Raw genomic sequence first — 25,551 nt, 5'->3', positions numbered from 1 at the left:
AGAATAAGCATTGTCGTATCAATATTTACATTTCCATTTTTAATTTGAAATATATATATTACTTTCTTGAATATTCAAAATAATTATAACGGTTGCAGTCGCTACTCTTCGATCTCTGCGTTATTGCGATAAATTCATGTGATCAAAATATACATTTGATTTTGCGAAAATCTCATCGACAGCAATATCTGGTTCAATACTGTCTAAATAAAAGTGCCGTTTGAGGCAAGTAAGGTTTTTGAAGAAGCATCCAAAACTAGACTACAAAAAGATTTAAAGTATGTTAAATGTGAGTCGTGAAATGATAAAAGAAGAAATGAAACAAGCAGCTTTGATGTCAATTATATCAGATGAAACAACAGACTCGTGAAGTAATAAAAGAAGAAAAACAAGCAGATTTGATGTCAACAATGGCAGATGAAACAACTGACTCGTGAAATGATAAAAAATTAAACAATCGGATTTTATATCAATAATGACAGGTGAAACAACTGGCATTTCCAATTAAACAGAACTAGTGTAATTTTTTCGTTATGAGATTAACGGTATGTCAGCGGGAATGTTTTAGAGAACTTTTAGAACTTGAAGGGCAAATACAGATGTGATTCCATATTGCATCTTAAATGAATTCATATAAAATAATGGCACAATTATACAACGGAGCTAATGTGATAAAGGTGCGTAGGCGAGGTTCAAGCATAACTAAAGTATCAGTATCTATGTTAGGCAGACCAACCAAATTTGATTATGGAACGAGCAGTTAAAGCGAACCAATCACGGAGATTTTTAGTTTTCAGCATTTCTCGCCCCTTTTCAAGATCGCTGCAACGATTATTAGGTTTAGAAACAGTGATGGCGTGTAGAATCCCAAGCGTTTCTGAAAAGAGAGAATTAAAAACGAAGATAAATTTCAGGGATGTTTCTTAAAATTCGAGAATGTATGTATGTTAGAGGACAAGACATCTCATGAAGCTCTTGAATTCCGACGTTATTCTGATAATATTGGTTAGCGTTTCTCAGCAGAGTAATGCTACATGTACACGTTTTGTATAGCAAACTGCAAGCAAGATCAATTGATGCCGTTTAAACAAGAAATGTTGTGTCTGAGTTTATAAGGTCTGCTAATGAGATTAGATCACATGCACATAGAAACTTAAGAGCAATGACAGAAAGCAATCAAACTTTCAGATGCATTACTGCAAATGAAGTGTACAAAATTTTGCAAGAGGTCGTTAAAGTTTTGGAACATCATGGTATCTAGATGCAGAAAAGTTATGAAGCTGCGATAAATTGTGATTTACAGCAAGGAAACTCGAATCTGCTGTTCAAAATTATCCCACCTTGGATAAGGATAGGTTGAAAACAGAGCTAAGTATTGTGTATAAGAAACAAGATCTCTAAAACATTCTGTATTCTTTTACTTCAGCATGTATTATGTAGGGTCGCCATTCGTCCCGGAAAATTCGGGACTATCACGGAATCGAGATTTGCGTCCCGGATTTCAGCGAAGAAGAAAGGAAGAGAATATTATAGTTTGATTTTTTTTCACAGGATTAGGTATATAATAATTCTCTTCAATTTCTGAGTATGGCAATTCAGAAGTTGAAAAAAAAAAAAATCTTGAATACATAGAACATGGATTTAATAAAGTTCACGATTTAACTACTTTGACACGAACGAAGCATTCGTTTCATTGAGCCAGGGACAAAAGGTTTTACTGCGCAATCTGATTGTATCGTTAGTACTCTGTTCCAATATGCATCTTGCTTCTAAAATATTTTAATCAATAATCCTTGACCGATATTTTTGGTAATTTTCCGCAGACCATTCAAGAAGAATAGTATATTGTTTTAATTGGTTAAACGGAACAGACGACATTAGGAAAGTGTTGAACTTTATATATATATATATGAGCTTATGAGGAAACTTATTTTTTTAAATTATTTGCGGCCGATTTCTTTTTCCTTTTCACGCAACAGGAGGAGGGGGTGAATCATCTACTTACGTTTGCTTAACTAGGGAGAAGAAGGTACTAAAATGACTAAAAATGTGATTACGTAATACTTGGAAGAACTATCTAATGCAAGAAAGTAAATTAGTATATAACAGTTCTTTTCATTTTAAGTATTTCAAAGATTCTCGTAACTTAGAAGCGTCCCAGATTTTCATTTTTGAAATATGGCAACCCTAGTATTGTGTAAGTTGTAGTATACGTTGTGAGAACTAACAAAACTATTGAGAATTATTGTGTCAACACCTATGATGAATGCTAAGCTTTAGAGGGGTTTTTCTTTACTAAAATGGAGTTAAACTTTCTTGAGGAACAATGTCGCAGGACCGACTCTGCTCTAGCAATGTTGCCAATTGAAATAATAATAATTTCCAATAGTGCTATTAAAATCATTAGAATATTTCGTGTTCTGCTATTCGAATATTAGTTTTCAATATTCGACGGAACCGTTATTCGAATTCTAACAGCACTAATTTCAAACTCAGAAAAATTCACCAGCAAAACTAACCGAGGGTTGTATTTCATTTTTCGTCATTAGATGAGTTACATATGTAATATATATATATAATTATACTTGTAGGAATCCTTGACGATTTCTGGCGAAAAATGTAGTTTGGAATACTGGTAATTTCCAAAATTGCGTGCAGTCATTTAGGTTTGGGAACAACTACTTTCGAAAAAATAGAAATTTCCGAATTGCAAATCGCACTACGGCGTAGAGTAAAAAAATATTGCAAATATTATAATGGAGTATATGGAAACCATCACTCATTACCGAATTTTTGAGGTACCTTAATGTTTTCTGCAAATAATAGTTGCAAACCAGACCGTTCTCGTTTGCATTTACACGAATTTACGAGAAAGTAAAACTGCACTTACGCATGTATAAAAGCACTCAATGCCAGGAATCTATCTACTCTGTATGATATACACTAGTGCTAACTGGAGATAAATGCTGCTTGTTTGGAAAATAACAAATGATAAATGATAAGAAGGTATATAGAAATGATGATATAATGTGCATTTCAGATATGGCCCTAATATCCTAATCAAGTTAGGCTTGTTACACCCACAGATTTCGTGGTGTCAATGAGAAAGATGGTTTAAGAGGGCGTAAAAGAAAGTGGCGTGTAGCCCTCAATCATTAAATGACAAAGTAGGAAGACAACATGGGAGCAGCGGTAATAAAAAAAACTTTTTGCAATGTTATTCGTGCGCAAACGAGTACGGCCATAAATCTAGTTTGGAACTAATGACTGCAAAAGACAATATTGTACAGTGAGCGACAAAAAGAGTTGAAAGCCTTTAATTAAATTAGATCGTATCAAGGGTACACACATTCGTAGACAGATTCATCTACGCCCCACCAGACAGCCCTTCAACTAATTACTGGCAACAATTATTTACTTCAATCTAAGGTCCCTGTGTTATTGGGGGAGATCCGAACTGTAAAAATGTAAAATGGGGCAATCGTTACACCAATGTAGCTGCCCGGAACCTTCTCGCTGCAATGGACCATACAACTCACCTAATCGCAAATGATGGGACTGCTACTCGCCTCCCGAATCTCAACGGTCATCCCAGTGCACCTGACATCACCATCCTTTTCAACTCTGTATGCAAACCATAGTTGGAGTGTGTATGGATATACAGGTGGCAGGGTTCATTTTCCTATCATAACTACACTTGAAGGAGTTACTTTTCTGGGAACGCCCAAAGCTCACCTCTCGCCATCTGCCCCAACCGTTTCTCGCATTCCTCAATCGTACAATATACCAGAGTGTGACCGACGAACTTTTCCTGTATTTTTCTTCACAAGCCACTTACATATTATAGAAGCAGCATGCTCAGAAGCCTCCACATCATCTCAAATTTCTGGCCAGACTCGAATTTAAGTGTCCCGTTCCTATTTTCCTTGGTGGAACAGGCGTTGCCAACAACTCCTCAATGATAGTAAACAGAAGCAAAAGGCATTTTTAAAAGAGAAAAGTCAACAAACGTTTGCTCTATCGCCAGTCCCAGGCGATGTATAAGCGATACATCCAGCAATGGCGCAAACAACTCTGGCAACAATTTTGTGCCATGCTCCACCCACAGGCTACTTCGTCTTCTATCTGGACATTTATACGGAACCAAATTACAGGGTCTCATCCACGAGCAGTTCCCACTGACAATCTCCCGCCTTGGATTGATCAATTTCATCGCCTTCTCACGCCTCCAGAACCACTGAATGACAGACGAACAATACAACCTCTTCTCGATCCGGAGTGTGTTTCACCAATCTACAAGAATATCACCATCCAAGAACTGAACCTGGTGTTAACTGCTCGGCGATCCACAGCTCCTGGGAGAGATCAGATTAGATATCAACACCTGTACGACCTATCTCCATATGGTCGATCCGTACTACTTCAACTCTACTCTCAGATATGGAGGACAAGACACATTCCATCTTCATGGAAAGACTTAGCGATAGTCCCTATACTTAAACCACACAAACCTATCGGGTTGGCTCAGAACTATCGTCGGATTACTCTTATTTCATGCGTCGTGAAAGTTTTTGAGAAGATCATCCTCTCTAAATTGAACTGGCACTTGGAATATTTTTCAATCTTCGCACCCACATTAACTGGTTACCGAAAAGGCATGTCTCTTTGGAGTCGGTCGCTGCTCTTCTTCTCGATATCTGGAACACATTTCAACATCGACAGTATTTGATTGCTGTTAAACTGGATCTGGAACATGCATATGACTCCATCATTCTCGATCGCCTCATCACTCATATGGCACAACTCCAACTTCCTACACCTTTTCTCCGCTATACTCATAACTGGTTGGTACAGCGTCGCATCTGCATCAAATACCATAACAAATATTCTTACCGTTCAACATCCTTGGGTATTCCTCAAGGCTCTAGTCTCTGTCCAACTCTATTTAACATATACACACTCTCTCTCCATCAACAACTTTGAAAACTGGTTCGTATTCAACAATACTGTGATGACATGTTATATGTCAAAACTTCTAACATGGTGGACGGGCTACGCATTTTGCACGACGCCCTCCTAGAACGTCATTCCTGGACCTCTGAAAACGGCAAATCAGTCAACTTGGCGAAATCTTGCACTCTCTTCACCCGAAAACGTTTTCAACCTCCAATCCATCTCACGATAAATAACACTCTTTTACCAGTTACACCTATTTTACAATATCTTGGTTTTCATCTCGATTCCAAACTAAATTGGAAGCATCATCTCAATAGCACTTAAAGCCCAACTTTATTTTAAGTTGCTGACTTGCATCAACCACAAGGGGTGGAGAACAGATATATTCTCCCTGCAACAAGTCAGTACTCAATGTGTGGATGCAAAACTTGAGTATGGTGGAATATTACTCTCTCCACTACCCAAACGGAATTATATTCCGACAACCAAAGACGGCACCTTCCTCAGCACTTTTAGAAGAAGCTGGAATAATTCCTTTCCCAGTGAAAACATATTTTGTGGCTAAAAAAATCCTGCTTCAACGCATATCCTGCACCTCCTCCCTATTATTACCGAAATTACAATTCCTATACAAATAGCAACCTCCATACCCGACTTCCATATTATAAACAGCTACATTGATTTATCGAGCATTCGTTAGTATTCATTACCGGCTCAATCAATTGCATCGAGGACCGAAACTACCATGTTATACTGCACGTTATATTACTCTTCTACATTATCCCACACTTGAGCAACCGGTGGTATCTTTCAAACGTCTTCGCTCCAATCAGCCTCAGATAGTGCGCCATCTCTGGGAACACCACATTCAATCTCATTACTCAAACACCATTTTAATTTACACGGATGCTTTTAAACAGCATACCGAACTGGATCTGTGGTTGGAGCAGGAATTTATATACCAGCGCTTAATTACGCAGAGACTCACAGACTTCCACCGAATACATCAATCTATTTAGCAGAAAGCTGGGCAATTCGCACGGCATTGAAAGTCGTCCTACAACGAAACCTATTGTGGGCATTTGTAGTGAAGCCTTAGTGCGTTACAAGGTATATGTAGAACCCCATGGACATCTGCCAATACCTGGTTACACATCAATATTCGTCAACAGCTTCGAATATTACATAACAATCATTAAGTTGTTACGTTAATTCATACGCCCTCCCACTGCGATATCCCCGGGAACGAAGTCAGCGATATCCTGAACAGATATGCAACCCAACATATCACACCAATTGATCTCCGGCTTCCAGCATCTTCTTTCGCCGAGATGCTGCTCCAGAAACGGCAAACCGAATGGCGAACCTACCAATAACAACAACTGTGACCCGCGTGGGTCCGTATCTTGTTCGGTACGCCTTTTATTATTATTATAGTACTGGGTTCGATCCTCATGTGTGCGTTGCCAGAGTAAAGACTTTAATTGCAGTACATAAATCCTACAGATCCCTAGGTGGGGTCGGACATCTACCATGGTCCGGGATTCGATCCTTTGCTACTAATATGTCTTCTTGAATATGTAATAACAATTGCATCATTCATTTCAGCTTACCATATAGCCACTGGACACACATCTTAGGAATTCGAACCAGAACGTTTTAGAGAACCAACATAAAATAGCTTCTAATTGTACATTTAGCGCTGATGCAATTTATTAATGCACGTATTATTAAGTTGCATAGGCGCTAATCACTCGAGCTGTAAAGAAAAATGAATTACATTATTTCTTAAAATTAATACATGTAAATTTAGATTATGATTATTGTTTTGAAAGGATACTCAACTTTTGGATTTTTCTTTTAATTAACACTTCAACTTCATGAATAAAAATTACATAAGCGGTAGCACTTCACTTTATATAACCAATATTTTAAGCCCATTTAATACGAAAGACGCGGATGTCGCGGTTGACACGAATTATTCGTTATATTTCGTCACTCGGTAGATTTTCGTAATTCACTAACACTCTTTATTCACTTTAACACTGGAAAGGGAGACTGTATTGGGTATCCAGGGGTGTTATCCAGTAGGTTGCGGGTTGCTCTCCTCTTATCCTCCTTGTAGCGAATTGAATGGTATGCCGTTCTCCAGATCCATGTCGCCAAAACAATTTTATTCACACATTACAAATATTACTTGACATTATTCGTACGCTGTAATTGTTTGTTCTAGGTACTAATGAAGAGTTTACTAAACGTATGTGTGAGATACTTATTTATTGTTGCATTTTTGTACTAACTAATCCATTCGTGGTAGCTTCTTCGGGTGTCTCAGTAACACTAACTTCTCTTTCTTTTCATCTCGTCTTGTTGCTAAGCAATAGTGCGCTTTGCTTCGCAGTTCGGTGATGTCAGGAGCTAAAAATAACTATGACAATCCATGCATTGGAATTTTTAGAGACGACGTTTGTTCATTGTGCTGAATTTTGGCTCCTTATATGGGAAGGAGAGAGGAACTCTGTGATTTCCGTTGGAGTCGAGACGTACATACATATATGCACATTCGTTTGTTGGCTGAGAGAAAAATTCTTGTGAGCACTTTTATGCGAGGTTCATTTGAAAAGTTAAAAATTTCTTCTTAAAAATTGACTGAGCTAAACTGTATGGTTACACAACGATCAGGACCAGGGATTTATTATTGGCAACTAGAACCGACTCCCACCACGAGAAAATGGGAGGCCCCTCATAATTGGACAAGAAAACATCATTGTTTATGTTCTCGCCTTTGTCTTCACACTACTCAGACTCCCATCCAGCAATATAAACAGCAGCAGCGCCCCTCACGTTTTTGTTATTGTGGAGAAAATGGAGGTTCTATTGACCACCTGACCTTTCAGTGCTCTCTAACGCCTGGTTACCGTCCGATACTCAACACAGTCATTCATTTTGTTTATTTCACTAGCTCCGTAACAGTGTCTTTCTTACTAGCTAACAAAAACCACCTCGTTCTTTATCATCTGCTACAATATTACATAGTGAACAATTATGACTTGTAATGGTGTCAAAGTGATCAACAGTACAGTGCTCTTGTTATTCATAGCAGCTTGTAATATATAGTACATAGATAGTTTTCCACACGAAGTGATTTTTTCGATTGTGTTTACTTATTTTGTTCCCAAATTCATCCTGGACCATTCATCTCTACAAGTATAAATCCCCATTTAACCGTCTGTATTGCTCAGCGGATGAGTTCCTGGAGCATCAAAATATTGTGAGAGAGAACTGTGAATGTAGTCAGTGTTGCCAATTTAGCTACTTTGTCGCTAGAACTAACTACTTTTGGAAGTGTCTAACGACAAAAAAAAAAAAAAAATATTTAGCGCCTAGCGACATTTAGGAATTCAAATATTTTCTTCTATATTTATATTAAAGTTTCCAAAATTTTGCAGTTTGTGATACTAATAATTACTTTTACGCACTCGATCGCATTACTGCTATGAGCGACTTACTTCGTTGGATTCGTCGCTGGTATGAGGATTATGCCCTTCTTCACTGCGGTTCGGAAATCCGGGAATTTCCCGTATCTAACTAGTTGCGTAATAGCTGGTAATCTGTTGCATTGCACAGTGCATACAGTGACAGTGACGTTGAAGGACGTTGTGCTTTTCTGGTTCAGTGTAGTGCGTGTGATTTATATATTAACTTAACTGCGGTTGTTCTTAATATAAATTATACAAAAATTTCGTGGGGTGAGTTCGGTGAATTGTTCCAATACGAAAGCAAAATGAATTTCTCAACCCCTGCAAAAAATATAATCGTACTCTATAAGAGAAAATGGGAAAAAGTGATCCAAAATTTTAAGTATTTGCAAACTTTTAATGCTATATTTATTAATTTTGTATTCTTGAAAGCTCATAGTGCAGTGGTTTTGTCAAGATAGTCATTTTTTTAAAGAAAAAATATTCGAGTCTTCCATTGTACATGAAAAATATTTAAATTATTTTAATTCCTTTGTAAAATTATATAGCGACTTTTTTAGCGACTTGGCAGGAGGCGTTTAGCGACTTCTAGCGACTTTAGAGTACTAAACTAGCGACATTTCACACTGGTGAGTTGGCAACAGTGAATGTAGTATTACAATTTAGAAGAAGAAAAAAATTAAATTGCACGTTTTATTTTTTGAATTTGAATGATTGAATTACTGAACACATTTTATATACCTTGCAGTAACCTATCCAATTACTTAAAAGATAATGTGAAATTTAATTTAAAGAATTGAATACACACGTGACAAAAGTATACTTTTGTAATTCTATGTGATTTCCTTGAGTAAGGTAAGTTACCTTCCCAACACTAGCTTTTAGCAGATGACTGTCCCGATCTAGACTTACATTAACCTGTTTTCAACGTTGTGTCACTATTTATTTGCTGTTGTGGTGCAGTTTTAATATGCGGATCCAAGGATTTATAAAATTTGCAGAAAAAGGTTTCTAATAATTAATAGAGTAGTGTATAAGTAATGGATATATGATGTGCAATTACCTCTGTGATGTGGATTTACGTGGAAATATAGAAATGAAATCTGAACCTGAAATGCACCTAACCTCCCATAAGGTAATTACAGATGAATGTATAGTTCGTGAAATTATGATAAATTACAACAAATATTGTATTAGAGTAGTTTTCAAGCAATCAAAGTGATTTTGGTGCAGTTTTAGTATACGGGTTCACAGATTGTAAATTGTACGAAAAAAATTGGAAGGTCTTTAATTTGCCCATTTTATGTCGATAACAGAACCGAGTAAACTCCTGCGAGACTTCTAGCCCGTTCCTACTCATACTATGGCTCCATATAGTAAAACTGCACGCTACATGAAAATAGGGAAAACAATAAATCATTCTGGTGTATCGAACAGCACACTACTACTGTGTAGACTTGCCAGATGTTCCAGTTTCTAGAAGTTGTTCTGGCCGGTTTCGTGTAACTTTAAATGACTAACATTGAATTTTCTTGATTAAAAAAAAAAAAAAAAAACAATACGTGTTGTTTGAGTAAAGTTCATTCAAGTGCAAAGTGTAAGCCTGTGTAGTTCTTCCGGTTCGGTTTTACTATACGGATCCATAGTATAAGTAGCAGTAGTAGGAACGGGTTAGAAGCCCTACAGGGCAGTGCTGTAGTCCTAAAATTTTCAGAGGGTATACGCTGATTTGTGATCATCTATCATTGTCATAAGAGATATTGAAAGCCTCTTTTAATGAACAAGTGTAAATCGTATGTATTAATAATATAAAGAATACATTACTGCTTTATAGTCAAGTTATTTTCTATTATAAACTAACCGAAAATAACATAACCTAACCAGAATTAACCCATACTGACGTAATATGTACAGAAACTACCGAAATCTTAACACTTTTTAGAAAAAATAGCTGGACCCTTTCTGCTAAACATTGTTCTATACTTATAATTATGGAGTGTAAATTTGTTTTAATTCTAAATGGTGGTAGAAATAAATCTTTTATTAGAATCTTGGAAAACATGAACCGTGATTTTTCATTATGCACGTGTCTTGTTAAAATTGAGAATTTTTTACGACATGTTTTGATGACATTTTGGAATCAACAATGTTCGGTTTGGAGCTTCAGAAATCGGGCAAGTCTAGTATTATGTGAATAAGTCTCCTATATTGGGAGGGTGTCCGGGACGTCAGAAATTACAAAACACATATGGAAATACTTATTTCATGCACTAGGTTCTCAAACTTACATTCATGAAATATGAACTTCTCTTTAAGGGGAAATGCACTGTTACTAACTTAGAAAGTGTTTCTTACGGGAGGAGTTGCATTAATGGGTGCATATTTACTTTAGAAGGAGTGAAGTATTGATCATGTAAATACAGCGTGTGCACATGTGGCATGAAAAGTACATTGCCTAAAACACGAATTAACTGGAGAAAGAGATACCAGCTTATGTTAAGTAGCCGCTAAGAAGCACGAATTCTATCTGATCAACCGCAAGGGGGTTGCGTCCATAGGGAACAGGCGTATCAGCGACGGTGGGTGTACGCATAATTGAGGCTAATGGAATAGCAGTTCTACATGTATCCATACGAACTATTTTTCTTACACACTGTATATGTGTATAATTTAGATACTACTATTATGTGTTACCCTTTTGTTGTTTCGTTACCTTGTATATGTGTGTGTTGTGTTTGTTTCAGTGCAATAATCCCGTTCATTTCAAACGCGTTTCTCAGGATATTTCTCTTATGACACGAAGAAGTATTTGCTACAGTTATTGATTGATTGTCTTTCGGGTATTCTGAAATGGCGCTGTAGAAAAAGAATTCATTTTTTTGCGAATTCAGGTGCACAGAAAGTCTTTCCTACCTGGCTAGCGGTCATGTTGCTCAACTAACCTCAAGGGCGCTCACATAGTTTTGACGGTACGAAAAAAATAAATAAATAAAAGGGCAGAGGTCGATGATTTAAGACTTTTCAACAGAACAATAATAAATACTTCGTTATGATATGAATAAATTAATGTTTACAAAGCCTTTAACCTGACAGTTTATTTTAGGCTAACCTACAGGGTTGGCAAAAACCATGGTTTTTATTAAAAAAACCAAAAAAACCGGTTTTTTTGGTTTAAACCAGGTTTTTTTGGTTTAAACCAGGTTTTTATGGTTTAAATGATTTGCTCTATATATTCATATCATATATGGACAGAAATAAGTTTGTTTCGCCTTGATGTTATTATGCAACAACAGGGTTATGATGGAAGGGGTCACATAAGCTTAAAGCGGAATAAAAACCGCTTCTCGAGTTACATCCGAGAGAAATTGTCCTCCATTTGAACTCACAACCAGGACTAGTTGGCCACAAATGCGATACGTCTGCCGACTCACTCACGAAGGAATCCTGATAAACAAAAAAAATACGTTGAACTGATCTTTACATGCTTCTTAATATAACTGTCAAGAGTCATTTCAGAAGGACAAAAATATAAACAGTTGCACAAGTGAAACCATTACACAGAATTACATATGAACAATTTCAAAGTACTACGGAGTACAGAAGAACTAATTTAGTTCAAGTTAGTTAACAACGACTTTTATTGGTCCAAATTAAAGAAATACACCGACTTAATCTGCAAATCAATAAGAAAAGTGAATAAAGATACGAATTATTTGAGTCCACTTTGACTCAAACTCATTTATACATAGATAGATACCAAAGATACTTATTTCACTAAATGCCTCTCGTGGGGTCTGTATGACCCCCCCCCCCACTCACACACAAAAAGTACGGCATTTTCGATGTATTTTATCAATAGTAAACATTGAAACGAAACAATATTTAGAATTTTTCTTCGATTGCAATTACATAACAATAATAACAACTACAAAAAAATCACAAAATAAACATTTATAAACTTGTAAAAAAAAGTTGCTTTTATAGTATAATCTTTTTGGATAATGAATGGGGAATTTAGGTCTGAATATAATACGAATAATATACGGGAGTGAAACGTGATAACCCACAAATGTGTGTTCATCAAGATTTTACAAACACACTTTTGCAGCATTTCTTTTTTTTTTTTTTTTTTGTTTTTTGGTTTAAACCAGTTGGTTTTTTTGAAAAAACCAGCTGGTTTAAACCTTGGTTTAAACCATGGTTTAAACCACCTTGGTTTAAACCAGCCAACCCTGCTAACCTATATATCATTACACCACTAACTGTTGCGTTCTTCAGCCAATTTTAAATTTTGCCCCCTTGGCTTTCAAAAACTTCACATATTAGTCAAATTAGATCTCTTCTTACCAAACATTAAAACCAGAATAATTGTTTATCGTACTTGTAGGTTTTGATGGTTTTTTAAATTCTTCCTTTAAAGAAAATGTTTTATTGATTAGGGATTTAATGGGGACGTCATCTGCGAGGTTATTTGTTCGTCACAAAACATGTGTTTCACGTGAAAGAGTTCCCAAAATTAAAGCAGTGGACAAAAGGATGAATTAATGAAAACAGGGAAGGTACCAAAAGTTCGATCAAATATCGAATATAAAAAAGTAATTGGCAAAGAGTTAAAAATAATCAATTTGTAAATGCTAAAGTGAAGTAAAATAAATACTGAAAACACCACATCAAATAGTAGTAATACTAATTCAAAATAAGAAAAACCTCAGGAGAACGTTATTTCAATCTCACGACTAGAAGCAAGAATGCGGTCACTGAAAACAGCGTTATCTCCCGAAACTTGACTCTGTTAGCAAGGTGGATTGATTTTAAATTAGTCGGATTTCAATCACGATTTTAATCAAGGTTTAAATCACTTGATTTTTTAAATAAAAATCGTAATGAATTTATTTAAAGTGAAAATAAGTGAAATCCCGTTGCGGTTGTGTTATTTGAATTATTTATTTCGATGCAAGATAATAATCATAATACAATGAGACTCAAATGTATGTACAGCACAGTATGAAAACGAGTGTCATGCAAAGGATGATTAGGGAAAATCCCATTTTGAACGAGTAACAGGAGAATCCTGCTTTCTTTTCTTTGTAACATAGGGTTTGTAACGGGGAAATCACCATCGACATTTAGGACGAAAATTCTTTTGTGTGCGTGTCTGTTTGTTTGTTCCAAGATAATAGGGGTGCATCTAGAGGGGTCAGATTCCCTCTCCGAAATTTAAAAAATTCTTAGATTTTATAACTTCAGGCGAAATTTACGTATTTTATGTGTATTTCGTACCGCAAGCTAGTTTGCATTTATTAAAATTATGACCCTGCCGAATATCAGTGACTTTGGTGAAAAAAAGTGTCATGTTGATAAACGTTGCAGTACTTTTTCCTTAATGCTTAAGAAACATTGTTTGGGGTTGAAATAGGTTAACGATTGGGGATTAATTCACAATTTAACCCTAATACTTTCGCTTAAATGGCATAATTAACATTTAATACTAATTGCTAATGTTTTTTCTTCAGTTCGTAACTTGTATTATACGAAGAGAAAGATTTGATTTAAAAAAAAAAAAATCGATTTACATCAAAAAAATCAACAAAAATGTTTTTTTTAATCATGATTGTTTTTCACCCTGTCTCTTAGTCAGTTCTGAGCGTTTTCTGATGTCTTGAGTATTCCTGGCTTTCTATAAGAACGTTGCAAGTACTCAGCGGAAGAGAAGATTGAATGACACATAAATCAGGGGTATAGAAGCAAAATGTGCTGAGTGCATTTTTCAATTTTGTCAGGAGACGAAACAAAAGTGACTCCCTTATGTTTCAGATTTGTTGAACAACTTTTTTGTTTAGTGGTCATTACTTAATGCAGATGAATGAAATCTACCACGAAAGAAAAACAATTATTCAACAATTCTAAAACATAAGGGAGTCACTTTTTTTTTCTGTTTCCTGACAAAATTGAAAAATTGAGTTAGCAGGTTTTGCTTCTATACCCCTGAAATAGTCTCGCATACTTGCACGATAAAAATAAGTTTAAAATTGAGTAATAATTATTGTGTTAAGTGCATGTTTTACACTAACATAATTTTTTGAAATAACGTATAGGAGTTTGAATATCCCAAAACAATATGTTCTCATAATACGTTATTTTGTATATAAATTAAAAATTTCCGCTGATATTGAAGCTAAAAGCATGTAAATATCTTATTGCATAACATGATTTAAGCCTTCGTGGTCCTTCAAAATGAATACTCGCTAAAGTATTCGAAATATCGGAAATTATTTCATCTATTGAAAATATAAAAACTTAGCACTTGAAGACAATTAACTTGAATTTTTAAGCAAATATTGTTTCTTTTGCGCTATTCGCATGTTTGTTATGGGCATACCGAAATTTACTCTCCAAATCTGAGGACTGTAAATGTTCATTTACAGTCGTGAAAAATTTATGTGGATAAAAAGTATTCGAGTTCAGTTACGTTGAGCCGCTCCTTATTGAAAAATGCTATTAAGTAAGATCAGATGTTCTCTAACCGCGTATGCGGTCGCGCGTATAATTGCGGCAGAACTACGTAAAAGTGTAATGTAATATTAGGCAGTGTGTCTTCATACAAAACTTCGAAGACTAGAGAACTTATTTTGGTACATTTCCACCAAAACACATGTTTCAATAAATGAAATGCATCAGTGTTCAATATTTTAATGATGTTTTAATTAAAATTAACGAACAGTAACCTGTTTTTGTGCCCTTTGATTCCATGTTGTCCAACTAAGTATTATTTTTTTCCATTAGTAGAATTCCTAAAAGAATTTATTATGAAAGTGAGGGATATGTTCCCTCCCTTTCACAATATTTGTATCAAATGTGTTATGAAACACTGTGGCACTGTTCACAATTACTTCATACACTTTCAGCACAAACAATTAGTCAATAAATTATTTTTCCTATTTCAATGATGCACTTCTACATGTTTGTAACAGCAATCCTGAGACAAAGGAATGTAAATAACAGATGTCAATGTTGTCAATATAAAGTTAGAAACATCCATACTGACTAACAAGCATAATAACTTATATTGAGTATTGTTCGGAGAAATAATACCTGTCTAAATATCTCGAAAGGTGGGATAATTGTGTAAATTCAAATGAATACATCAAGAAACAAATGAAGTTGAATATAAATTCCTTTGATGTTGCAGGTATATAGCTACAGGCAAATTGCTATCGATCTGAACCCAGATATGCATATGGTCAATATCTTGCAATGTTTGGTTTGTGTTGAATTTTGAGTGTGATCCCATTTAGCGCCCAAAATGCAACTTTGTGGTGTTTTAGTATACATATGAAACTACAATCGGGACAATTTTGAGCAAATTAACAGGGACATTTCTGTGCAAAATACAAATTTTAGTTTGAATTTTTGAAGTATTATTTTTTATTGTACAGGATTTTTCAGTATAGTACAACTTGTAAAGAAATTTTTAAGCTTTTCATAGTGTTTATTCCATGTCTCTAGAGCACATATTAACCATTTTATGACAATTTTTGATAATCACTGTAACGGAAAAAATGACCTTTTTTGAAATTTTTGAAAACCATGTAAGGGGATACTTTCGGGAGGAGAGGGGGTAATATTTAGGATTTTTTTTTTTTTTTTCATATTCCACTGTAATAAAGCTGTCCACCAATTTTTACAAAAAATCTAAGATGGTCAGGTCAGATTTTGCTATTTCATTAGTTGATTTCACATGGAACACCCCACATAAGAAAGAAAAGAAACTCACACGTTAAACATAGTAAATAAATACTATCCTTACTTATATATAAAATAATATGTATGTCCGCCATCGGATTTTCACGTGAAAGGAATTATCTAGAGCCACCAAAATTGGTGAACAGGTAGATCCTTCACCAGATCTGACTGCGTACGAAACCGTTTTTCCTATTTTCGGTTTCGGAGGGGATTTGCAGTAGCCAAAGTATATGCATATAAAAAAGAATAAATATCCGAGACAACGGATATTAGTGTTAATGCATAGTTTTCGGAGTCACTGACGCTTCTGATGCCATTGAAATCCAACGTTAGCCTCCCACATTATCATGAGGGAGAGAGGGGTAAAAAATAGCATGTTAGAAATTATATCAAATCTGTGTTTTTCGGGATCCCTAGCTGATTGGTGATAGTTCTGATGACATTTAAGCTCAATCTTAGCCAAAAAAGGACATGTCAAGTGACCCGGGGTTTGACGAAAATAACACAGGAGGGGATACTTTCATTTTATTTTACTCATATTGACAGAGACTACACCGAAGGGATTATTCTAGCTTATTTACTTATTTCACTAATTGCTAGTCAAATATATTGCATTAACCTTATCCCTCCTCAAGTAAGGAACTGGTATTTCAGCTAGTAATACAATAAAAATCAACATATAAACAGATGAATCGAGAACTATTTGAAGATAATGATTTGCAGTAACAAGCGATTAATTTCATGCGTATGTATCCCAACTTAAAACACTGACTCATTCTTCTTAATATTCCTGACAGTTTGTTAGTCTCTGAAATTATAAGCAGCTAAATTGAGAAGAGAACACTTAAGCAGTGTTGAGGACGTATATATGTGCAAATAAACAGTTTGCTTCTTTAGGTACTTATTAAAATATATGTAAGGTTTAAAGGATGCTTCTCTGAAATAGAAATATAGAGGTTTTATTTTATAATATTACAGAACTAACTTTGTTCGAGTGAAATATATATATTATTGTCTACATGTTTCATTGTGTTGATATTTATTTTATGTTTACAGTTATTTTTCCCACGATAAAGATGGTGATGTTTTGTCCAACCTGTGGAAACATGCTTGGAGTGGAAGAAGGAGCAAGCTGTATGCGGTTTGCGTGCTATTCTTGTCCTTACGTGTTCAATATAACTCGTAAAATCAGTAATCGGATGTATCCCAAACTTAAGGTAAGAATTAATATTGTGTTTATTTAAATTAAATTTGATTTTCATTTCGTCAATGTAAGTTGTGAGTCTTTATTACATACTTTCTTTCTTTTCACTTGATATAAAAGGTTACTTCATCATATTTTTTTTAGACTTCCAAAATTTGTTAATGCATAAGCGTCGGAAATCTTGCAGAACGGCTTTGTCCGTCAACAAGTGTCAGAGCCTAAATGGTAAGAGATATCGAGATGCGGTTTGTTTTATTTTATTCAGCGTCCCAAGGATAGGTTCTGTCTTCTCCGTTAACACACTTTTCAAACCGGAAGTGGTTCAGATTAGTCATTTTCGATTTCAACGTTTATCGCCATAGAATAAAAGTAATAGCAGATAGCGAGATGTGGATTTTGCAAACGATTCAGCGTCTCAACGCAACGTACCACGACTATTCCGAAGACACTATCAACACCAGAAATGGTTTAAATGTAATACTTCCGGTTTGAATGGTAATTTCCTAAAGCACAAACGGTAAGGTATATCAAAATGTGACTTTCTGCAATTGATTCATTGTCCCTAGAGTAGGTTCCATCTTCTCTATTAACCCTTTGTTCAAACAGAGAGTAGTTCAAGTTATCAATTTTCGGTTTCAACTCGTATCACCACAGAATAAAAATGGTAATGGATAACAGCAAGCGGCTTTCTGCAATTGATTCAGTGTTCGAGGAGAACGTATCGACACGACCTACAACACTACCAAAACGGGGAAATGGTTGAAATGCACTTCTACTTATGGTTTCAATACTAATTTTCATATAGTAAAAATGGTAAGAGATATCAAGATGCAGTTTTTTTGCAATCGATTCAGCTTCCCAAGTGTAGGTTCTGTCTTCTCTCTTAACCGGTTCAAAAGTGGTTTAAAATATCGATTTCCGGTTTCAACCTTTATCGCCATAGAACAAAAACAGTAAGACATAGCGAATAATGGCTTTTAGATACGGATTCAGCGTCCGAGGGCAGGATATATCTTCGATGTGGACAAACACCGTGTGCGTGGGTTTTCTCGGGTTCTCCCATTTCCACTCACTTTTCCCATACCACCATTTCCTTCATTTCTCATCATCATCGTCTCCTTTACCCTAGCCGGCATAAAGTGTGACGTAAAGATTTTGTTTCATTTCATATTAGTGCTTTGCAACTAATAGTTACAATGTACTACTTCAAGTTTGAGTATTGAATTCCCGGAGTTTGGAAGTCTAGCGTAGTTTCATACTGTGAAACGAAACTAACTTGTTACAAATTCAAGCCGACAAGATTTGCAGGAAACACATTCAGGTAATTTAATCTAGTTGGAATGTTTGTTCTTGCGGCAATCGTGCTCATAAACTCAAACCTGGTTAGATGTTTCATTATGTGAAAGACGCTTCAAAAGACAGGGTGTTGTTTTTAATACACGAAAGTTTCTTTTCTTTATTGGTAAATATTTGTTTAATTTGCAGATTTTTTACACTAATAATTGCATAAAACAGATGTTTTCAATTGTTACTTGCTATAGCACCACTGAACTTGCTCAGTACTTCAACAGCGCCTGATTCCTTCATTTTGCAATGTTAGTTCATTGTGAAAAGCAAGCAAGCTGTCATTTCTTGATCCCATAATAAAGAGGAAACAGGCGGTTAATCCACGTTACGGCGCCAAAGAGCAAGAATTCCAAACAATTTAATTTACTTGGTACTTGATAAGACATAGGATATGAAAACCCGCAGATATTAATAGAGTACCTATGTCACATTTGATTTGTATGCATAATTAGTTTTCTGTTTTCTTTGAAATGAACTGAAATTTAGTCATTTCTTCTTCAGGTATATTCAAATGAATTTCCAACACTATAAATGTAATATTACTTAAATTTGATTATTAAATGTTAAAATTATGTATAACAGACTTAAATATATACGAAGTAAAGAACAATTGAAATTCGAGTTCAATTAAAGGGAAACACAAAATTAATTCCCCTTATAAATCAATTGGCTGAAAAACAAATATGATGCATTATGTTGCAGATTTGACTACGACCGTGAAAAAGTAGCATATTAGTCTTCTCTTTGCTCTAAAAACTACCAACATGTCCTCTGCTCGTAGCTAGTTAATTCGAAGGATGCGGTTCCTTCTGTTACTGGTGTTAGACAATACCGAATACCCACAAAGGATCACATTATTCTTGCAAGTAAAAGTTGAATGAACGAGTTGCGCAATTGCAACTATAGCTAAGTAAACTTATCTCGCTCCTCTGTGCTCTAAAGTTTTTTTTTTTTTTTTTTTTTTTTTCCTTCGTGAATAACACACTTTACTGAATGCCTACGACCTCACGATACATTTTAGGTACTGTACTATTGATTAATATCGAACTCAAGGGCCTTGAAATTGATTTCTACTTATTATTTAAGGCTCCATAATGAAAATGTGTTGTGCACAGTCTATAGTATGCTCCTGTGTGGCATAAACTTCATTTTTAAATTCTAAAATTTTGCTACACGCTCGATGTGGCTCACGAAATACTGGTGGGAGTCGCTGTCCTAATGGAGAAAGGGCTTGACCACCTTGTAGTGGTAAAATGCGATAACCTGCAACAGGAAATAAAAGTTTGTCCAATATTTGTCCTGTAACACCAACTTCAAAGAAATTGCTTCTAATGCTATAATTACAAAAGTTGGTTGAAATCTTCCCAATCATGCTGCTATAGTTCTTTTTTATATTACATTAAATTATTAACAGTAGCCTTCGCTTGATCTTCAGAAATGATTTGAGTACATGTATTTCATTTAAGTGTCTATTCAGAATCTGTATCCCAGATGTAATCTGCAGAATAAAATACAAAAATTTAGATGATTCTTCTCTTCCTTAAAACTTATCTTTCCAGCTGGCTTAAATTGTTTTCCCTCCGTAAACAGTGCTTCATATAAACATTTCACGTGCTGAAAATTACAGGACTCCATTGGAGGCAGCGTTCTTTTCAAAGTATATCGAAAAAAAAAAAAAAAATTCCCAAATCTTGGAATCGTTAGCATTCACATGTTTTTCCAGTCTTCGTAATTATTCGCAAATCAGTAGCAGTAAGTACATACTCATGGAAATAGGCATTCTCGTTTGGAGTGGAGACGCGGCATTATACGAAACTGAACTGATTTCTTCTGCGACTAGAGTAATTCAAGAAACAATAATAATAATTTTTAAAAAAAGTTATTCGTTAGCTATCTGCTTATCTGTATTTAGAACTTTAAAACTAAGAGGGTAAAAAGTGTAGAGAAATTTCTTAGGGATATTTGTCAGTAACTTACTTGTTTCTTCTCTTTTGTGCAGGAGGTTGATGATGTGTTGGGTGGGTCTGCTGCATGGGAGAACGTTGATTCTACAGAGGAACCATGTCCAAAGTGTGGACATCCAAGAGCATTTTTTATGCAAATTCAAACTCGATCTGCTGATGAACCTATGACGACGTTCTACAAATGTTGTAAGCCAGAATGTGGTTACAGGTGGCGTGATTAAAGCTGTGGACACTTAAAACATTGTAAATACTTTTCCAAGTTCGTTATCCTATTGTTATGTAATGAAGTGACTATATTTTAGTTAACAGTATGAACGATGTAATTTATTTTTAATTAAATTTTGTAACAGGTTGTTTATACTTGGTTCGTTGTTTTTATCCTTTATAGTGTCTATGTGTGTTAATTCAGAACTTTTGTTGTGTTCCGTATGGACAATATTACGTAATTTCGTCCATTGTACAATCAGGCACTATTGACAGTAAGATGTAAAGTATGTTAGTTTGCAGTTAGCTGCTAGTAGTGATATCAATATACATATTTATTGATATTTGTTTGTAGCCTCACATACACTCCATATTCACAGAATGAATCTGCCACAAACAAAAAGTGCTCTGTTCCTGTAGTAACTGCAAGTTAATAATGAGGATACCCTTATATACATAAAATAACGACGACAATGTTGTCATTTTACATATGATGATGTTTACTAACTTACTCAATGGTGGTAAATATCATTTAGCACTAAGCCCTGGTTGCTAACTTCGATTTTCCTTATAGCGTACTGCAGAATAATGTTGAATAATAATGGCGACTCCTCCTCTCCTTGTTTCTGGCCATTCTGGATGTGAAAGCTCACAGACAAGAATTTTCCTACTCGGACTTTACTTTGGGATTCATTTAAACACATCTTAATTAATCTAACCTTTTTTTCGGCATTCCAGATTGTGTAAGAAGGTTATACAATGTTTCCCATCTAACCGAGTCGTAGAATTTTCTCAAATCAATAAATAATTGATGTAACAGAGTATTGTATTCCCATTTGTTTTCGCGTCTTTGTCGAATGAGAAATATTTGGTCGATAATTTAAATACATTTTTGAACATACCTGCCAAGTTAGTCGCCTTGTAATCGAAAGCAACTATTTCAGCATATTGCTGCCACAATTATAACAGTTTAGGACTTTTTACGTTAAATGATATGTAAAACCTTAGTTACAGCTACTTGGGTGTTTTTATCTATTCCAAAACGATACCTCTTTAGGTGAGTTCTGGACTTGCGGAGTGAAAAGAAATCGAATGGAGAAAAGTCAGATCTGCGTAGTTAGTGTATAACAAACCGATTTTCCGGTCGTAAAAGAAATGAATACATATCAGGCAAATCCTGGATTGGATCGCCAATTATAATAAATCGTTTTCAGGGTATTGTGAAAAAAAAATCAAGGTTATATTAGACTTAATGTTCAGGTTGCATTCGCTTTAGCAATAGAAAAGGAAGACACAACGATAAAGCTATTATTTATCATCAGAAGTTTCCAGATTCTTGTTTTGTGGCCAACCAAGAATAAGAGTCAACATTGTTCAGCTTAATTAGTACTTTTAAGAAAAAAAAAATTAAAATTCTCATAAATTCTAATTGTATAGATTATATTTGAAATTATAGAGCTAAATTTTTTTATGACTATTTATTCGTGCCAATTTTTTAACAATTTACATCATAACAGATTAAAAAAAAATTGTCATTAAACATTTGCCTCGATCGTGGTATCTCTATGATACTTCATTAACATCTTTATGAAATAACATTGTTATATTGCTTTAACATATCCAGATTCTTCAACATGATTCTCAAACATATTTCGTTAGTACATATAGAACCTATTATTACTCAAAGAATTAACGATCCATCCCTTCTAATTAGGCGTTCATCACTTATCATATTCCTGTCGTTCATCAAACAACATGTAAATTATGCAGCCATAGGCAATATCATCGCTACTACAACTCCATTTTTAATAAAAAAATAAAATGAGTAGCATCATGCAGTACTTTACTTTAACCTATGCATTGTTCGCATAACACATTTAATATGAAAGCACTACTATTAATGAAAGTGATATATTTACAAATGTCTAGCGAGAACGAAAAAAAAAATCTACATATACTCGACAGGGTCCAATTACTGAAACGCCTCTTAAAGAATTATTATCATTTTTAACTTTTTATCTTTGTTTACAACTAATTAAACTTAGAGGGATGGATACGCATAAGAGCAAAGCAAGTTGAGACATATTTTAATGTTATCGGTTTCGATGAGGCAAATATATATAGGCACGAACAATTAATTACGCACTGTAACTATGGCACGTTCAAAGTAAATATCTACCTAACGGAAAATAAACAAACATAGCACGAAATAGTATTTTATAAATAGTAATGTCGAACTCCGGAGGTATGTCCAGAGTGAAGTTCTCCCGCATCGGCACAGATCTATTACTCGCACTCATCAAGATACGATATTAACATCGGAGGACATGTTATATTCAAATTTTCCTAACCTACAAAACTAAATATATGGTGCAACGAAATGAGATCATACATACGAAAGAAGATTTTAAACCACTAATGTATTAAACGATACTATAAAAGGGCACACGACAAAAATAATAATAATAGACACGTTTGAAATGCAATTTTATCGACATTACACGTATTGAATATGCACATGACAAAATATGGCAAGCACGGATACAAAAATACATTACAAATTAATATCAAAGGGACACACGACAAAATATAGGAAAGCACGCTCAAATCACAATTGTTACCGGTTCTACACGTAAGAAATGGAAATTTTATCTAACCTACATGCATGTATTACAAATACGATTAAAAGACACTTTAATATATATATCAGAGCACTCTCAAAGAAATTTCATCTTAATGTTTACGACTGACATACATCATGAAGCAATATTGAAGCGAGTGAAATGAATTACGAAATACTTAAATTCTCAGACACGGAATATTCGTATGTGCGTTCATGATAAAGGTTTCCCAACAAAATAGCATATATCACATTGCAATATATATAAAAGACACGTATTAAATTTGGAAACACGGGTAAAAGAGAATCTAACCTAACCTACATAGATATTATGGATCACACATTTGCAAAATTAGACCTAACCTAACCTACAGCAAATATTTCACAAAATAAGGCATCATCACGCGACATAATTCGAGACATAATTCAGTAATGTATTTAACATAACCGATCTAATCTAAATATTCAAAATTTTCAAGGTACATTGCCATCGAAAGGTACGTACAAAGTAAAATATTACCCTAATATCAACATACATATTTTTCAAATTTACGTAGAGGCACACATAAGATTTAATAATTCAATTATACATGCTTGTAGCATAAGTGGATAATGACGATTGACAAGTTCAGAGACGCGTAACGCCCTTTAACTTAGTTACACATCCTGATTCTTAAAGATGCCATTTGCTGAACTGCTATACTGTTTATAAGAAAAATAAGAAAAAATGTTACCCGATTATCCGCAGGTTTCACAGAATAATAGTCCTCAGGTTGAGCTGGGCGATCAAACTTCGCAAAGTAGGTTTCATCTACTTGCTTATTTAAAATCGAGAGATGACTCCTTCGGTGCACCGGCTACACACTCCACGAACGTAGAATATCTTTCCGGTCCGCCGCCGCAATCAACTTCGATAAATTACATCTCCCACTCCATTACTGCATATGTCTAGTAATGGCGGAGATGACATTCGATGGCTTGTAGCCGAAAAGAAGGTTTCACTAAATTTTGACTTTTGTTAGACTCCTCCGTATCTATTTCTTCCAAATAACATCTTAGGTTAGTCTAAACCACGATTTTGACTAGGTTACAGGCCAAATTACACTTTTAGTTACAGAATTTCTAAATTTTTGGAGGAGCTAACAAGCCATCGTTTTTCCACACTGAAATCTATCAATTCACTGCGTCATCTTACACTCGTAGCCAGGCCTCTATAAACGCGGTTTCTACTATTATATCTTTGATTATAATTCGCATAATTTTACCATAAATACATATCGATACAAAAATCTAACTGTAAAATCATGAATTTCTATATCTATTTTAATATCTAACTTACCAAAAACTCTATTCAATAAATAAATAATTAAAAGATTATTCTCTCCAGGCAATTATTTAGGTATTGTCATAGTGACGGAGGACTTCTTTTCACCGCCGAGCCGCCATCTTTTAAATTGTTAGTTCCACGTATAGCGATTCGAACGCCCTCTTGCGGCAATAACCAGAGGAATCGCCATATCAGCAGTAATATAGTGTAACAAGTGAACGTCGAGATAATTCACAAACGAATGAAATCTAATAATAAAACTATATCAAAATATTCGGTAAGCTTTAGTTGTATCTAGTCTTACTTATATTAATTGTTCTAAAATACTGTATAAACTGTAAAGAAACAGTCACCGGTAAGAGTTAGATTTAGAAGATTTCCGAATGTGTTTATGTGCGTATCTCATATCAAAATTGAGTGCATGTATTCTTTTGTGCCATCCCTTGTACTAACAATATAAAACGAATTAACATTAAATTAGTGTAGACTTACACGTAACAAAACTGGGCACAGTAATACTATGCGGGAACCAACTTCGACTTCAACCGGTACACATAACAATACGGATCCAATGTAAACAAACCGGTAATCGGGGTCTGTTACAAGTGAGGAAGTATTATGACACTTTCTTACGCCAAAGATACCCTTGCAGTCAAGCATGTGTAACTTCCTGCATGGTCATGATGAAAGACCATTATTTTAATTGC

At 34.9% G+C, this 25,551-nt stretch overlaps 1 protein-coding gene across 2 annotated transcripts; it reads left to right on the top strand.

Annotated features, from left to right (window-relative positions):
- The first annotated feature begins 9,091 nt into the window (after window positions 1–9,091).
- Window positions 9,092–21,053, top strand: Polr3K (RNA polymerase III subunit K). Of its 2 annotated transcripts, none has more exons than XM_081771066.1 (3): window positions 9,092–9,290; window positions 17,235–17,395; window positions 20,729–21,053. In XM_081771066.1, exons 2-3 carry the CDS (start codon window positions 17,255–17,257, stop codon window positions 20,912–20,914), a joined length of 327 nt encoding a protein of 108 aa, XP_081627192.1. In that variant the 5' UTR covers window positions 9,092–9,290; window positions 17,235–17,254; the 3' UTR covers window positions 20,915–21,053. The 2 variants fall into 2 exon arrangements, with proteins under 2 accessions (XP_081627192.1, XP_081627193.1); XM_081771067.1 differs by lacking the exon at window positions 9,092–9,290 and adding an exon at window positions 9,318–9,570.
- The last annotated feature ends 4,498 nt before the right edge of the window (window positions 21,054–25,551 follow it).

Source organism: Thermobia domestica, chromosome 9, assembly GCF_964235325.1.
Source record: "Thermobia domestica chromosome 9, izTheDome1.hap1.1, whole genome shotgun sequence".
In the NCBI taxonomy this organism is placed as follows: domain Eukaryota; kingdom Metazoa; phylum Arthropoda; class Insecta; order Zygentoma; family Lepismatidae; genus Thermobia; species Thermobia domestica.
This window is presented reverse-complemented; position numbering and strand designations above follow the sequence as displayed.